We start from the raw sequence: 17470 nt of genomic DNA, 5'->3' as shown, positions 1-17470 counted from the left end.
TAACAACCATGTAAAACCAGAATCCATGGTTTGGTTCTCTAGTAATTATAAATACAAACATCACCAAACGCAGCCACTGCCGGTCATAACTCATTTAGCATAAAACAAAGTGTTATTGTTGACCTAAACCTGCTGTGGGTAGCTTGCAAGAGGGCAGGTCATTCAAAAGTCCTTTTGGACACAGAAACGTTCACAGTCTTGTGCTACATGCCTGAGAAGGGATGGGTACCGAATACGGTACTTTTAAGGGTATCGACCGAAATCACGTCGTTACTACCGAGTACCGATTCACGTGAGATCCACCGGTGCCACATTTCAGTAATGCAAAAAAAAACTGAGGTAGGTAGATTACAACCCTACCCAACCCTACTAAGAATATATTTCATTATAAATAATGTGCTAAATGAGCCAGTCATATCTTATTAAAGCCGTTCTATATCGTTTTCATCCACCATGTTTCTAGCCTGACACATGAGTGTGATTGACGACCATGGCGGCCAATGAGGTACATGCGTTCCCTTGACAACTTCCCTGATTGGCCGGCAATACTCTTCGAAGGCATTACTCAGTATTGGGGCTAGGGTGGTTATACTGGAACTCAACCACATGACCATGCTATGATTTCTTTGTGCGTCAGAATTCGAACAAAAGGCTACTTAGAAGCGGTTACATACCTGCAGGTAGGGCTGCAACGATTAGTCGACATAATCGACGACGTCGATTATAAAAAATCGTCGACGTGGAATTATTGCGTCGATTAGTCATTACATTTTTTTTTTGCACTACCTATCTTTGTGAAAGTGGCTTCTCAGCTCTGGTCCAGCCAGCTGAAGACTTCTTAGCTTAACATAACAGACCGACAGTAAGTTTGGGGGAACTAATGGGATAACTGGGGATGTTGTTTGGTCCTGACAAGAGTCTCAAAGCAACTCTGAGGTCATGCTCAATGTCCAATCTGTTCCTCTGCTCTGTCTTCAGCTGGACCAGAGCTGAGAAGCCACTTTTTTTTTTAATATAATTGTTTTTCGATTAGTCGACTACCAAAATAGTCATTAGTTGCAGCCCTACCTGCAGGTTTCAGTTGGTTTGAAGTGATTTATGCCCCTATGACATTTGTTTAGCATCATGGCGGTAGTTTGTTTAGCATCATGACAGTGGCGGTTAAATGCTAATGTTTATGTAGCGATAAGAGGACCAATCCATGCGCTCCAGCTTCACCTAGTTCTTACAGCAGCCTCAGGGCCAAGAGCTGGGCCAAGAACTGGGAAAACTACAAATGACACAGAACAAAGCAGCGCGCCTTGCTCTGAATTGTAGGAAAAGGTCAAACATAGTAAGCATGCATGAAAAACTGTCATGGTTAATGATAGAACAAAGACTAAATGTAAATATCATAATGTTTTTTAGAAATATATATAAGAACAAAAAACCTGCTTGTCTATATGATGATACAATTCACAATCAACAGACACAGTTACTCCACCAGGCATGCGTCAATGGAAAGATTTACTGTAAAGATGCCAAGAACAAATGCAATGAAAAGAACTGTGGTGTATAGAGCCATGACTGCATGGAATTCCTTACCACCTGCACTAACTAGGTTTGAAGACAAACAGACATTTAAAAAACACCTTAAAAATCATATAAGAAAGAGTGATACCGTCAGTTAAGTAAACATAGTGGGTGATTGAGAAGATGGGTATGTGTGATTGTTAATATATTTGTATATTGTATTGAGATGTATTGTTGTGCTTTAAGTGAACATATATGTCTTGAAACATGATTGAGTAGATGGGTATGTGTGATTGGTGAACTTAGATATTTTATTATATAATATTTGTATGTGTTATTGAGGTGTATTGTATTGTTTTATTGTATTAATTGTATTGTATTGATTTTATTGTATTGATTTGTGTGGACCCCAGTAATAGTAGCCTATGCCTGTGGCAATGGCTAATGGGGATCCGAATAAACTAAACTAAACATGTGAATACCACTTAACAAAAACACAGGAATTACCCGACGACAGCACCTGCTCAGGAAGAGTGGAGCAAATATTTGCGGAAATTTAAAGGTGCTATAGATAACATTTGTATGTAGAATCAGTTATGTAGATAATTTTAAAATAGAATAATAACACTACATCCACAGAGTTTTTAGAAAGGCGCAGAATAAAAGTACCGGTATTGCTCTTCCCATAAAGAAATTATTGATTTATGTTTTATGAATTAATCATGAAAAAATGTATGTTGTTCCTTGCATGTAGCCCCTCCCTAATCCCATTTCCCCACATGGAATGCACCTGTTTGGATAAACATGCCGTTAGTTGAGACATGCTTGACACACTGGACATCTAGTGGCTTAACGGTAATCTATAACACCTTCAATGTCCAAATAGAAATTTGCCATATTTTCATCCCATCCTTGGACTAACTTATGGTACAACTCAATTAGGATTTTCTCACAACAGAGACCATGTGTATTTGTGTGTGTAGGTGGTTCCTTACCTGTGAGAGGCCAGGAGAGGGGGCAGGGTGGGGGATGGAGGGGGGTCCTGTTAGAGGCTGTGGTGCTTTATTCATTTCATGGGGTTCTGCATGGGGGGGGGCACGGACCTCTGTACAAATCTAGAGAGAAAACACTGTCATATACTAAAAGGATAAGACCAACAGCTTTCAAAAGGAACACGCCAACATTATGGGAAATGTGCTTACCGTCTTCCCCAGAGTCAGACAAGAAAATAGATACCAATTTCCTCTCTGTGTGTTCAGTAGAAAGCTATCTGGCTGCATGCTAGCCGAACTTAGATGAAATGAATGTAATTGCGTTGACCTTGTTACTAAGAGTGTGTTGCTTGATAAAAGTGCTAAATGAACAAAAGAAAATACTGACAGACTTCTGTTTAAGCCTTTCAGATAATTTCTCCTTAAAAATCAACAAGCTGGTCTCCTTTATTTGTAATGAGGAACAATGTAACGCTACTACATGCATGATACAACTTGATTATTCTGAAGATGGATATGACTGAAAAGCGTCATCCGTTTTTGGACCTGCATTTGGACAAAAATACTCTGCATTTGTATTGACCAGTATGGACAGGGGAAAACACTGGTTATCGGCCTCAAAAAACATTGGTTCATCCCCAACGCCACGGTCAGTAACACGTGGATGACACCAAGCAAGGTCAAAACAAACTGAGGAAGCAAGCAACTGTTGTGATTGGAGGATCAATAAAAGAGATAGGTCAATTGGGATATTCCACTATGAACCAATGATCTGTGACTTTGATACCAATGGCAGATCTACCATGAAGCCGGCCCGCCCCACCTCCTCTCCACCCCGACCCATGATCCCAAATATGGAAGCAGATTTCCAATTATATTCAACACGGTCGGAAATGAATATGACATGTCCTTCCCTGACCTGGATCTCTGTTCAATCTTCTACATGGCAGGAGGTGATTAATTTCTTACGAGTCAGTGTTACTAAAAATGATAGCTCTGTAGAACTCCTGAGATGTAAAAGACAGCAAACAAATAAAGAAATACAAGACTAGGCTATGTGCCTTCATACGCTATTATTGAACCCTTTCACCGCCGCACTACCAAAATGGTTAACCCTTTCACTGCGACAACACACAGAGGGTTAACCCTTTCACTGCCACGCGACCGTCGGTTGTGTCATAGTAAAGGGTTAACCTTCTGTTGTGTGGCAGTGAAAGGGTTAAAGAATCTTTTTCCTGAGCATGTTGTGCTACTCTCTCGTCAAAAAGGAGATGATACTCCTGCTCCGATAGATGGCAATTCCTTTTTACCCCTCCCTCCAATAGATGGAAAGCACGGCAGTGTGCGGCACAACAGGAAATGCAATCCAAGTCAATACAAACTCTTTATCATTTATCTCACAAGAGGCAATTAATCCCACATAGGGCCCAACGGCACAAAGCTAAAACTAGGCTGACATTCCAAGTTTGCAGTCATAGTCAGTTGACTTATTACTTACACTTATGAACCGTTTTTTAAGTCCCAAATGTGGGAGCTAAGCTCTGGGGAGCGGTCTGTCCTGAGAGAGAGAGAGAGAGAGAGAGAGAGAGAGAGATGGAGAGATACAGTGGTGGAAGGGGGGTGGGGAGAGGGGACAGAAAGGGAGAGATGGAGAAAACATGTAAAAAAAAAGAAATAAGCATATGCTAACAAGATGTTTCAAAAGGATTACATCATTCATCCATTCTGGTTAGCAGCACCCTGTAGAGGGGACTTCTTTTTTCGATTATTTGTTGTCGTTTTGATTGTACATTGTCCTGGGGCCTAAATCATTCGTTTCAGTGTAATAATAACTACAGTGACAGTGAGTTAGCCAATATCTCTGACACACACAGCAGTGAGTTTAACATTATCTCTCACACAAATACACACAGCAGTGAGTTAGCTAACAGTATCTCTCAGACACAACTACACACAGCAGAGAGTTTAACATTATCTCTCCGACACAAATACACACAGCAGTGTGTTTAACATTATCTCTCTGACACAAATACACACAGCAGTGAGTTAGCTAACAGTATCTCTCCGACACAAATACACACAGCAGGGAGTTCAACATTATCTCTGACACAAATACACACAGCAGTGAGTTAGCTAACAGTATCTCTCCGACACAAATACACACAGCAGCAGTGAGTTTAACATTATCTCTCTGACACAAATACACACAGCAGTGAGTTAGCTAACAGTATCTCTCAGACACAAATACACACAGCAGTGAGTTTAACATTATCTCTCCGACACAAATACACACAGCAGTGAGTTAGCTAACAGTATCTCTCCGACACAAATACACACAGCAGGGAGTTAGCTAACATTATCTCTGACACACACACAGCAGTGAGTTAGCTAACATTATCTCTCCGACACAAATACACACAGCAGTGAGTTAGCTAACAGTATATCTCCGACACAAATACACACAGCAGGGAGTTAGCTAACATTATCTCTGACACAAATACAGAGCAGGGAGTTAGCTAACATTATCTCTCTGACAGACACTGCAGCAAGTTAGCTGACACACTGCAGCAAGTCAGCTAACATTATCTCTGACACTGCAGCAAGTTAGCTAACATTATCTCTCTGACACACACTGCAGTGATTAGTTAACACAGTATCTCTCAGACACACACTGCAGCAAGTTAGCCAACATTATCTGTGACACACACACACAGCAGTGAGTTAGTTAACATTATCACACACAGCAGTGAGTTAGTTAACTAACATTACAGCAGTGAGTTAGCTAACATTATCTCTGACACACACACACACCAGTGTGAAAGACCTGAGTCATGGTGATGAATCACTACACTTATCCTTAAAGGGAACTTGTGCGTCAGGATGAAGAGTAGTGCGGTTTACACTCGTTCCTTCACAGCATGGACAGACACCGACGGGAGAAGAGGTCAGAGAGACGAGATGTCTGAATGGAGTGCCGCCTCCCGACACACAAACAGGTGAAAAACACAGGCTTATAATAAACACGACTGACGCCAGTCTCATCCACTCCACCTTAGATAATGACAGCACTGTCAGTCAGGCTGAGGCTGGGTTGTGTGTGTGTTGAGGGGGGTATCTACAAACGATTCCGCCCCAATACCCTAGTACCTACAAACTACCCCCACCACCTCCCAGACCATTGCGGTAAACAAGAATGTCTTCGCGCGAATGAATGTAAAGTCGCCTGTTTAAAATAAGTCAGGACACTGAATGCTGAGAGTTGACAGGCCTGGGGCTAAAACTGGGTCTGGCTCTGTCCAAGACACACAGCAACTACACTGCCTCAGGACATCCTCCACTCACTGGGAGAATAAAAAAAAAATCCTGCAAAAAGCAGAGGAACAAGGCCCATTTCTCTGACAGCTGCTGAGGCCCGCCCCCACACTGTAGGTTAACCAATCAGACAGCTGCGGAGGCATGCCCCCACACTGTAGGCTGCTGAGGCCCGCCCCCACACTGTAGGTTAACCAATCAGACAGCTGCGGAGGCATGCCCCCACACTGTAGGCTGCTGAGGCCTGCCCCCACACTGTAGGTTAACCAATCAGAGAGCTGCTGAGGCCTGCCCCCACACTGTAGGTTAACCAATCAGACAGCTGCTGAGGCCTGGCCCCACACTGTAGGTTTACCAATCAAACAGCTGCTGAGGCCTGCCAGTGCCCCCACACCAATCAGTCTGCTTCATTTGGGAAATCTGACATTGGAACAAATTCTGGGTGATTTCCACAACTGCCTGTGTTCAATTTGCAACACTGCTGAACTGGCCACCAGGAAGGGTACCCCAGGGGGGGAGGGAGGGTGTGTGTGTGTGTGTGTGTGTGTGTGTGTGTGAGTTTAACAGGAGTGTGTGTGTTCTTAGGGTAGTTATGTGAGAACTGAGGGTGAGACTACACCCACCAGTCCCCCAGTCATCCGAGCTGGTAATGCAGCCATGACGAGGTCTAACCACCAACGTCGGGTGAAACACTCCTGTCTCGCAATGTTGCCGACCGTGCCCCCATGACCTGCTGAGGGGAGGTCACTGACACATGCCTGAGATGAAGACCAAGACCCCCACCCCCCAGCGAAGGCCGACCCAACCAGTGTATGTTCAGTTCACCACTGTTTGTATTATGCTAACGAATTAGGTCAATCGTAGGCTATAGCTATATATATATATACACACACACACACAGTATGCAACGTGAATGTTTCCCACAAGGTTACTTTGTGGTGGTGCAAGCCAGGGCAGGTATGATGGGCTTGTGGAACCGTGTATGCGAGATGAGACACATCGTTAATGTGTTATTGTCATCAGCTTAGGGAAACAAGTCGGTCTGATATTGTGGTTAGCACCACCCTGATAAACCCTGTGGTTGTGGGCAAACACTGCGACTGTGTTGCTAGATTTAGCTTACATTGGGTATTTGAAGTAGCTTTTCTCATAACAAGCTTCACCGAATACAGATACATACATGCATTAGGGCTGGGTATAATTGGAAATTTTTCGATACCGGTGCCAATACCGATACCAAAACGATACATTTTCCCACAATATATTACTTTGCCGAGTTATGAGAGTCATGTGTGCCATTTTGAAGATTTGTACCATTTTGGATTAACGTCTTGAGCCCTAGCCCTATTTTCTGAAAATCCACCAAAAAATACATACCCAAGTAAATTGAAGATTGCTCCAATTCTACAAGGTCCATTTGCATGTTCTTGGTATCTAGGGACATCTATGGATCTCAGGGAATGTATTCCCAGTGTCAGAAATATTGTGTCCGTTAATAGGCTTGAGTAAATTGTGATGAAACAGGAGAATATAAATTATTGACAGTGAATAACACTAGGGGTGCACCGATATGAAAATTGGCCACCGATACCGATTGTTCAACTAACACAATCGGCCGATACCGATACTTGTGGCAAAAAATAAGTATTTGTAAAAAAAAATATATATTTTTTTTAATATTACTTTTTAATTTTTTTAATGAAACTACTGTATATTTGTATGTGTATGTTTGTATTTGTAGGCCTCTTTACTCACTTAAAAAAAGGAAACATCAAGAAATATGTTTAATTTATGGTATCACTATCTCCCAGTATCGTCTGGCGGCCTGCAGAGGGATACTATTTTCTCAACCAGAGCTTTCAACCAATGCAATGGAACCATTCTGGCGGCCTGCAGCGGGATACTATTCTCTCAACCAGAGCTTTCAACCAATGCAATGGAACCATTTTGATTGACAGTCGATTCGGCCAATTACGCCACACCGCTAGCACCCACCTCCTGCTGTTCTTACCACCAATCGGCAAGCGTTTATTCATTTTCTACTTCGGGGGCATGCCGCCATTGATCTGCTTGCGAGAATGCGAGTCAAACTCAGAACCACAACAAGCTAATACGTTAGCTGCCCGGCAGTGCCCGCCGACCAGCGCGCTCCACAGGATGGCCAAACGAGACACAATGATTTTACTGCAACAAATGTTATAATAAAACAAAGCCTTTCTATACATTTGTCTGGTTGAAAACTTTATTAACAGATTGCAGAATGGGTAGTTGGGTACGGAATGGAACCGAGCTATGAACGGCTTGCTTGCTATCTTCGGGTAAATACTATGCTGATGTAATTGAACGTGTAACTAACTATATAACGTTAATGCCACAAAACGAATGTTTGTCATTTTAACAGCAGATACTTTCTTAAATGCCATCCTCCCGACAGAGCGGTGTTGATGGGGAGCTCTGATGGGTTCGCTTGGTTGTGTTATTAGCATTGAACAGCTAACCGAAAGCTAGCATTAACTAATGTTAAAGGTTTAGCCATAACGTTACGTTGGCTAAAGTTGGGGCTATTCATAATCCAGCAATAATGGCTGCAGACCTGCAAGCAAAGTACAGCAAGTTGGCAAAGGAGTATTCCAACGTAAATCACATTTTCACCAGTAACGTTAGTCTTCTGCCTCCCAGTAGCTCATGCTGCAACGGAATGGAACTGAGCTATGAACGGACTCGGAGTAATGCCTTGCTATGGGTAATAATAATATGCTGATGTTATTGTCCGTGTAACACTAACTATATAACGTTAATGCCACAAAACGAATGCCTTGTTAATCATAAGTAGTAACTGATGCAGTAGCTTGTGTGTGTGTGGGGGATGGCGGGCGTTGTGCAGGTAGGTCGCGAGTGAACTTTTATTTTGTTTGCCTTTTGATGCTACACATTGATGGTTATTTATCGGCGACTGCTATCGGCACATTTGAGGCCGATAGGCCGATAGCAGTCAACAAGGCACTTATCGGCCGATACCGATACCCGACCGATATATCGGTGCACCCCTAAATAACACCATGCTAAAAATGACCAGACATCAGCACCTTCTTGAGATCCTGTGTACAAAGAATCTAAGCAAATGAATAAAGGGAAGATGATTAAACAGATGGTTTTGTAGATACAGTACTGAATTCTGCCATCCGGACACATGCAATTTGAAATATTATTATAGAATATAGAATATCAGGCCTATAAATGACCTTATCGTGGCCAAGTCGCACATTCCAAAGGAAGTTCAATCTGGATTTAGTATCACCAGGAGTGCCGCAAAAAACATGAATGAAATCTCAGTTACTTTTTTATAATGTAAATTTCTCCGCCATTTTCCATCAGATTGCAACGCCGTTTTTGCTAGACGTTCACAGAAAGGTAGATTAACTAACTGTGTTCCGTTTTATGGCAATAACGTTCAGGTTTGTGGGAGATAATCCCGAAAAATAACAGAAATAAAAAAGTTTATCAAGAAGTCAGATGATTGACCGGGGCTGGCATGAGCCGAGTAGTGTAGTTTTTTTTATTTATTCGAAAGCCCATCGAAAGCCCTCCGTCTCTTCCTTCAAAAGACTACTCACTTTTGGCTGCACCACTGACCGAATGGCCTGAGATTTCTATAATCTTATATTTCACTAATAACAAACATAATGCTGAAAATATACACTTTGACTGCTGTTTTGACAGGGTTAGGGTCTTTACTCTTGGCTACATTTGAGGGGAAAAAACACAACATTAATTCATACAGTCTGTAGAGATGGATTTATGGCGTGATGTCATTGTGGGACCCATCTGGCTTAACCTCTTCCACGCGACGGTACCGGTCCAGACTGTTGTATAAAAGTAGCGATTTTTATTTCAAACGTATTCAAGTATAAACATCATAAACATGTCACAACAGCATGTATAATATCATCAATACGTTAGTTTAGCAATATGGTTAAAAGTGTTAGATAGATTTTACTTTTCGAGTTGGTCAAGTCTATTTCGCGAGGGTGACCATTTTGGATATTTTGAACCATGGGAATTGTAGTTCTTTTGCAGCCATTTTGTAGCAGACTTCCACGGGTCTGGTTCTGCGTTGGAACTTTGGAAAACTACACTTCCTGTAAGGTTCTATGGGGTTCAAGGTTCAGAGTTCTGTATGAATTATTTCAATAACTGTTATTATTCGGGATAATAACAAGCCACAAAAGGTAACGTTTTTGACAAATATTGAAAGGTAGTTAGTTTATCTTCCCTATTGTTAACATGTAGAAACAATTAGATCTGAAATTAGTTTCAAAACGGTTGCACTGTGGGGAAAATAAAAAAAGTAGATTACAGTAATTTCATTATCTGTTCTTATGCACGCCTGGTGATACTAAATCCAAATTGAACTCGGGCATTTGAAAGATAATATATATATATAAATGTGCGAATTGGCTATAATAAGGTAATTTATAAACCTCCTATTCTATATTCTATAATAATATTTCAGATTGCATTGGTCCGGATGAGAGAATTCAGTACTGTACACAACCTTCTGTTTTTGTACACATGATCTCAAGAAGGTACTGAACGAGATCAGTGGTCGTTTTTAATGTTTGGTTAGTATTAGCATGTTATTCACTGTCAAAGATGCAAAGAAAAATCATAATTCATATTCTCCTTTGTTTCATCACAATTTAAGCAAGCCTAGTAATAGACACAATATTTCTGACACTGAATGTCCAGATACCAAGAATATGCAAATGTACCTTGTAGAAGTGGAGCAAATTATTCCATTTATATATTTTAGGTGGATTTTCAGAAAATATTCCACGGGTGGAAGAGGTTAAGGTTCAACAGAAGAAATGTTATATCATTATATAACAGGCTTATTGGCTCACTGACAGGTGAGATTAACTATTTAGGTATTGAATCGCAGCATTTTTCAATACTTGAGTCGATAGCAATTCGATCAATAAGTATCACATTTCAATACTCAGCCCTATACATAAACAACCTACTTATACTCCCATGTCCAGTTGTAGGAAGTTACAAATGTGTGACACCACACCAGTCATTCATTTTATGGCTTGATGGCCTGCGGCAGATTGCCAGATATTGCGCAAATTTCATTCATCATTTCCATTATATTGTGTGACCTTAGCGAGAAGTACTGCCTCTATTGTATATGCTGCTCTCCCAGACACACATTTTAGTGAGACCTTTGACCTTTGTGATGTCCATCACTATGACTAGGCCTAAGCCCTGTGTGTTAAATGCAGGCCAGTAGCGTGCTGGTTGTGATGGTAGTGCCACTACATAAGCCATACAGAGTCATGTCTGTGGTGGTGGTGATGGGGGTAACACAAGACGCTCCAAGTCATGGCAGGTTACACTGGCCTTGCTCAACAATATCACTTTACTACAGTATGTAAGCTATGCTTATATATAGACCACACGCCTGTCACGGACATTGGGAGGGGGGTCCAAAGTGCCTATGATATAATATGGAGTAGCTTTGTGAATCCCTTGTTTACACCCCTGCTTTGAGTCCCTAGTGTCGCAGTCGCCCCCACACGAATTGATTACATGTCAAAACTGACATGTCACCACCACTTCTCTTTTCTGCCTCCCCTTGGCCTGCCCACGACCACACAAGCAACGGCGTCCGTTTGGCCTGCCCACGACTGCTTGGCCTGCCCATGACTACACAAGCAACGGCGTCCGTTTGGCCTGCCCACGACTGCTTGGCCTGCCCATGACTACACAAGCAACGGCGTCCGTTTGGCCTGCCCACGCATACACAATCAAGGCAGTCCGCTTGGACCAGACCCTTCTAAAAAAAGTACAGCCTACGGCTGACATGACCCACTAGGAGCAGGACATTCATCAGGGTGATACACGATGAATGAAATGTGTTTTCATGGCCAGTTGGGGTTGGCTGCTGTTCTCCCGGGTGCAATTTCAATGTGAACAGGGCAACAGTCTAGACAAACAAATGTCATCAAAAACACAATGTATGGCCTTTCAGAGTCAAATAAAGGACAAAGGTTGTTTTTGAGGACATTGTCTGACTGTTATGAGGAAACCCTGTTGGGTTGAATTTCAGCACAGGAGGAGCTGCGACAAACTCAAAATGCCAAGAGAAACAACTCTTGTGTACATGGTTCAGCGATTTCGGTCTGAATCTATTGGTAGGAGGCCAGGTGGGTTGTGCCATTGTTCTTTACATTTTCTCAGGGCAGAACAGGCTTAACCACCTCGTGCCTGGGCAAACCTAAGGCAGAAAGATCACAGGACAAACTGCTGTCAAGCACAACATTAACATGTAACATTTCCAGATCCACCATTGGCATTGTTGCATTCTGCAGCGTTTACAACTATGTGGGTGTAGCTTCTGGAAGATCAACGACTTCAAACAGCTGAGTGACTGAGAACAATGAACACAAGACTTCCAAGAGAACAGTTAATTTCCGACAGAAGTCTGGTGAGCCGGAAGAGTGTGTGGTGACGTTGAATTAAAAGTTTATTCAAAGTGACACAGCATCTCAACAGCAGTTCCTGTCTCCTCACGAAGTAACGCCCAGCGGCCTGCCAAAGCACACAGCGACGCTGCATTTTCAAGTTTCATAACAACCGGGCTCACGGATATCCTCCCATCAGGCAGTCTGACAGAGAAACACAATACAGTATGTACAATTTTAGGTTTGCACTTGCTTTTCATTATCAAGTCAAGTAGGTGAAGCGTTTCATTTTAGTGGCTTTGCTGTTCATTCACATTGACCAAGCAGCTACTGCATCACTTGAGAAGAAATGCATTCCCCTGGATTTAATGAGGATGCAGAGTAAGTAAGAGGTGATATGGATTGATGAGATGGGGATGCATCATGTCTGGCTGTCTCACAGTTGGACTGACAGAGGCCGTGTCATCTCAAGGCTCGGGAGAACAGCATCCATTTTGAGCCCAGCACTTCACGACAGGTTCACGTGGCGCCGGTACTCTCTCGCAGCATCAGCATCTGATCTACTGCAGCCTGCAGGTCATTGCAAGAAGCACCTAAACCGAGCATCGGCATATCAGGCATCCTATTTCATAACAATGACTAGTGGCAGATACGGTATACCAATGCCGAAAGAAATCCTGTGACGCTAACATCACTAACATTAGCCGGCTAGCACACAGTTTAGCTAATGACACATAGCAGCTACAGGGGCGTGTCTGTCTCTCTTAGCTCGCCATACAAACAGAAAACGACCAGAAATCTATTCCACGTTGGGACGATACTGGGCGTGTGCCTACTTGCAAATGCGGTATCTTGTCAAAACTCCCCAACGGTACAATTTTGGCGAGACGACGGATTAGTAATGATGTGCTGCGCCATGTTGCAAACTTCCCTGTAGGCCCGATGTGGAGCAGCACGTGGTTTCTGCTGCTGCTTTGGCGCCGCCGCGCAGACATGATGCTCCCTGCAGCACCGGCACCCTGCAGCCACACCTCTGATACTAGCTGCTGCTGCACGACTCATCCTCCTCCTCCAGCATGTAGACCAACACCCGACACACAACACGCTGCACAACAAGCAATACAACCAACGTGTGGAATCACTGGGAAAGAAGGCGGTTCCAGTTCAGTTGCATCAACTAACTTCACAGCTATATCCGTCAACACAAAACACTCGACAAACACACAAAGACACTAGCAACTGCAACGTTAATCTAAAGCGATCAACACATAAGCAGCACATGTAGAAAACATTACGGTAAGCAGCAGCTCGTCCAGCCCGGGAGCGGGAGTCAGTACACGTGTCCGCCAGGCTGCAGTGGTGCAGTGAGTGGATGCTGCTGCTGCTGTGTCTCGGTGTCTCTCGGTGTCTCTCTGGCAACTCACCAGGTCGGGTGAGCTATAGCTTCAGCTGATAGGAAGCCGGGTTACGGTGGGTTTACCCCCCCGGGGAAACCGACGACCTGCGAACTCGGACTATTGACATCCATCAAAGTAAGGCCTAAACGTCTGCTTCACAAGCCCACCGTGGCTCACAGCAGTGACCGCATTGTCACACAGGGTCTAACGGTACACGTCCCACCAGCTCCCCGCTCTCTGCCCGTGTGGCTGCAGAACATCACACACAACAAGACGTGCTGCTGGCTGGTCTACACATGGAGCCTGGTTGTTATCGAGCAGCCCGGCGGTGAGAACCAGCAGGTAACATGAAGACAGCTCTGCTGTCCTCCTGCCGTCTGCACCGGCTCGAACCAGCTAGCTAGTAGTAGCCACAGCCATCACCACCACATTGTTTGACAACAACAAGTTTATACACTACAAGTAATTTATTTGTGATAACAATAAAATGGACAGCGAAGACGATAGTGCTATAACATACAAGCTGAAGTGTGGCAGTAGGGTAACAGCAGGGCTGAGAGTGATTTAGAAACGCATTAGTTAGCTGCTGCTCGGTCACTTAGCACGATAGCTAACCGTTAGGTGGCTAGCATCATGGCGTGTTCATATTAGCGACGCGTTAGTACACAACACAACATTGGTTGCTCACCAATTACAAGGGGAAGCTCAAATAAATATCGCTCGAATAGGGTCCGTGTCGGCTCACATTAGCACGCTAGCTAACTAGCTGAAGTAAAGAAAGAACCCCCACGTCGTCTCTCAGTTAGCACGGCATGCTAGCAGCAGCTAATCCCCCGAACACAGCAGCAACACCACTAGCAGTCAGCAGACACCGCGAACCAGTGACTACAGGGGAAACTAGAGACGAAAATGAGCACCACGGGGTTTGAAAGTCCAACTTGAAGCACCGTGTGGCCGCGGATCGCCACTTTAACACAGAAATGTTAGTAAATAAGTGCAGAATAGTGTGGAGCCCGTGGCGTTACCTTTCTCTCCTTGAGTCCGCAGAGCCGGACGGACGGAGACGCTTCCCGGAAGCCGCAGCGAGGTGATCCGGCCCCATCTAACCACGTGACACCGCTGTCAAGCACTTATACTCTGATACAACCTTGTTATTCGATATAATGTCCTAGTTGTATTATCCTATGTAGATTTATTTTCAGATTAAATACACACCTGTTCTACATATATTGGGGAAATATATACAAAATACAAACCACTGGCAATAGCCACATTGGGTGATGAATTATCACTTATTACCCATCTAATGCGTTATCAAAAGCAGCAATCTTACTACCGGTAATATAAACCACTGCAATGACAAATAGACTTAACTCCACATTTACTTTAGTCTAAAAGCCATTAAAAATGTCAGAGCCTGCCACTGCTTTCAGTCAAAATGAAACCAGACGAGGGCTGTCCCTTACCCTGAAGAAATGATGTCTACTCATCTCCACCTATGTAACAGTAATTTTATATATTTGTGAAATTGTATTTACCACATTCCCGTCCTCTTGCAAATTTAACCAGCAATCTATGTGTATTAGAATCCATGTTGATCAAAAATGCATTACAGTTAAGTGGTTATTCTAGAGAAGTAGCTCACTTTAAGACAACATGAACAGACACACACAGACGAGAGCTATCACAATTCCACTAAGTGGACCTGGAATTTTATTTAATTTCTTTAAACCTTTTACAGTACTGTAACAAAAAAACAAAAAAACAAGAGAAAAGAATGGATGAAGAAGACACACTTAGTTTTTTTCATCACCCCCATGCTTCAATTACAAAATAAGATGTGAGGCATGAGGAAGTAAGAGAAAAAGAGCAGACTGAGCGCGCTCTTCTGTGCTGGCCCACGATCAGTCAAGTCAAGAGATTTTCAGAGCGTAGAAACATCCGCTTCCCCACATGTGGGAGAAATGATCTAAACTCGGAGAAAAGAGGAAACCAGGAACAAGGAACAAGGTCCCGTTTTTCTTTCTCCCTTCTTAACCCTCACCTCCTCCTGTCTCACGTCAGTCAAATTAAACCAGACCCCCTGACTATACATATTTCATGACCTGGGGAGCTGGGGGCCACACAGACTAGAAAGACACAGCGTAGGGGATATAGGAATAGGCCTCCCTAGCTCTTTTTCAGCCATGTGGAATAAACAAGTAAAATCTATGGAAGACTGAGGAGAGCCAGGGAGGGCTAGCCCTACAAACACAAGAGTGTGGCCAGAGATGGATAAGTGGGATGCAGAGGGAGGGGGGGTAGAGAGGTGTTAGAAGATGTCTGGGTAAGGGGAGGGGGGTGTTCTAGGTTTCATAGTTGGGGTTTTTGCGGAGGATGACGAAGCCCTCTAGGATCGGGGTGACGGGGAGGTACTCTTCTGTGGCCAGCTCTGCCCTCTCTCCGTGGGCCAGCAGCACTGGAGTGGTGTGGGTCTGGAAGCCTGTGATGGCCTTGGGCTTGCCCGCCTGGCCCACAACGTCAACCGCCTGTGGACAGATCACAGTTGTATAAGAACACAACCCACGCATCACAAGACCGTCCGTTCTGCCTCCCAGCTTCAGGCACAGCAGTTCATATACAACGCTGGTGATCACTGGGAAAATACACAATAAATAAGAAGCAAGGTAATTCCTGTATAAGTGGATAAAATAAGCCTTTGCAGCATGGATAACTGCACCTTCACATGAAACATAGGGGGTGTCGCATCCCGTCCTGTCTCCAATTTGGTTCAAACCTGGTACAGGACTGACCTGAATCCTCGGCCAACGGCACAAATCGAGGGCAAGGTTTTAGCCATTAGTTTATATAGTAGCCTACTAAGGACCAAAATAGCAACCGGCCGAGATTATTTGTGAATGAGGGATGCTAGGTGGGGGTGGGGTACAGGAGCGAGGGTGATGCAGGCTCTGCTCGGACAACAGGATGATCGTTTCAGTGAAAATTTATAAAAGTTCAAATGTGGAGCTTTTATTGATTAAATACGGAGTTGCTTTAGTTCTTGTTTCTTTTCCTCCCAATATCCCTAGAAAAGAAACCTTTTTAGATTGAGTACCCACTATAGCACTTATTATTCTGAGTACCCACTATAGCAGTGTTTCTCAACTGGTGGGTCGCGACCCAAAAGTGGGTCGCAGGGCCATTTTGAGTGGGTCGCGGATGTGTGTGTAAAAAAAAAGAAAAAGGTAAAAAATCTTTGTGAAAGTGGCTTCTCAGCTCTGGTCCAACTGAAGACAAAGCAGAGGAACAGATTGGACATTGAGCATGACCTCAGAGTTGCTTTGTCTACCAGACTCTTGTCAGGAGCAAACAACATCCCCAGTTATCCCATTAGTTCCCTGGGATGTTAAGCTAAGAAGTCTGCTAAGAAGCATATATTATTTATTATTATTATTATTATTATTATTATTATTATTTCATTGTGTTTTTAGCCCTAGTTGCACTTTTGTTGCAACCCCAGTTATCGCATTAGTTTCCCCAAACTTAGGTCTGTTATGTTAAGCTAAGAAATCTGCTAAGAAGCATATATTATCTATTATTTAATTGCATTGGGTTTTTAGCCTTAATTGCACTTGTTGCACTGTTTATTTCATGTTTTTAACAGTGCATGAAAGATTGTGTATTACTACAATTTTTTTGTTGAAATAAATCATAGTGGTTCAAAAATTCGGGTCGCGACTTAATGACTAAGGAAAATGTTGGGTCCCGAGGCTAGACCAGTTGAGAACCACTGCACTATAGCACCTTTATT

General features: G+C 43.4%; 2 protein-coding genes across 2 annotated transcripts in view; both read right to left on the bottom strand.

Annotated features, from left to right (window-relative positions):
* Nucleotides 1-14761, bottom strand: part of eif4g1b (eukaryotic translation initiation factor 4 gamma, 1b) — a 153324-nt gene extending 138563 nt beyond the window's left edge. Inside the window, exons 1-3 of the mRNA XM_084319380.1 lie at nt 14706-14761; nt 4003-4062; nt 2508-2627 (exon numbers count right to left, since the gene is read on the bottom strand). Of these exons, the coding sequence (XP_084175506.1) occupies nt 2508-2582 (75 nt within the window). The 5' untranslated portion in view covers nt 2583-2627; nt 4003-4062; nt 14706-14761. The remainder of the gene's footprint in view (nt 1-2507; nt 2628-4002; nt 4063-14705) is intronic.
* A 603-nt stretch (nt 14762-15364) lies between these two features.
* Nucleotides 15365-17470, bottom strand: part of psmd2 (proteasome 26S subunit ubiquitin receptor, non-ATPase 2) — a 41488-nt gene continuing 39382 nt past the window's right edge. The window contains exon 21 of the mRNA XM_084335546.1: nt 15365-16208. Coding sequence (XP_084191672.1) covers nt 16026-16208 — 183 coding nt within the window. The 3' untranslated portion in view covers nt 15365-16025. The remainder of the gene's footprint in view (nt 16209-17470) is intronic.

The sequence above is a fragment of the Notolepis coatsorum genome (genome assembly GCF_963971535.1).
Source record: "Notolepis coatsorum genome assembly, chromosome: 1".
Taxonomy (NCBI): domain Eukaryota; kingdom Metazoa; phylum Chordata; class Actinopteri; order Aulopiformes; family Paralepididae; genus Notolepis; species Notolepis coatsorum.
Note: the sequence above shows the minus strand (reverse complement) of the source record. Positions and strands in the feature narration are given on the sequence as shown.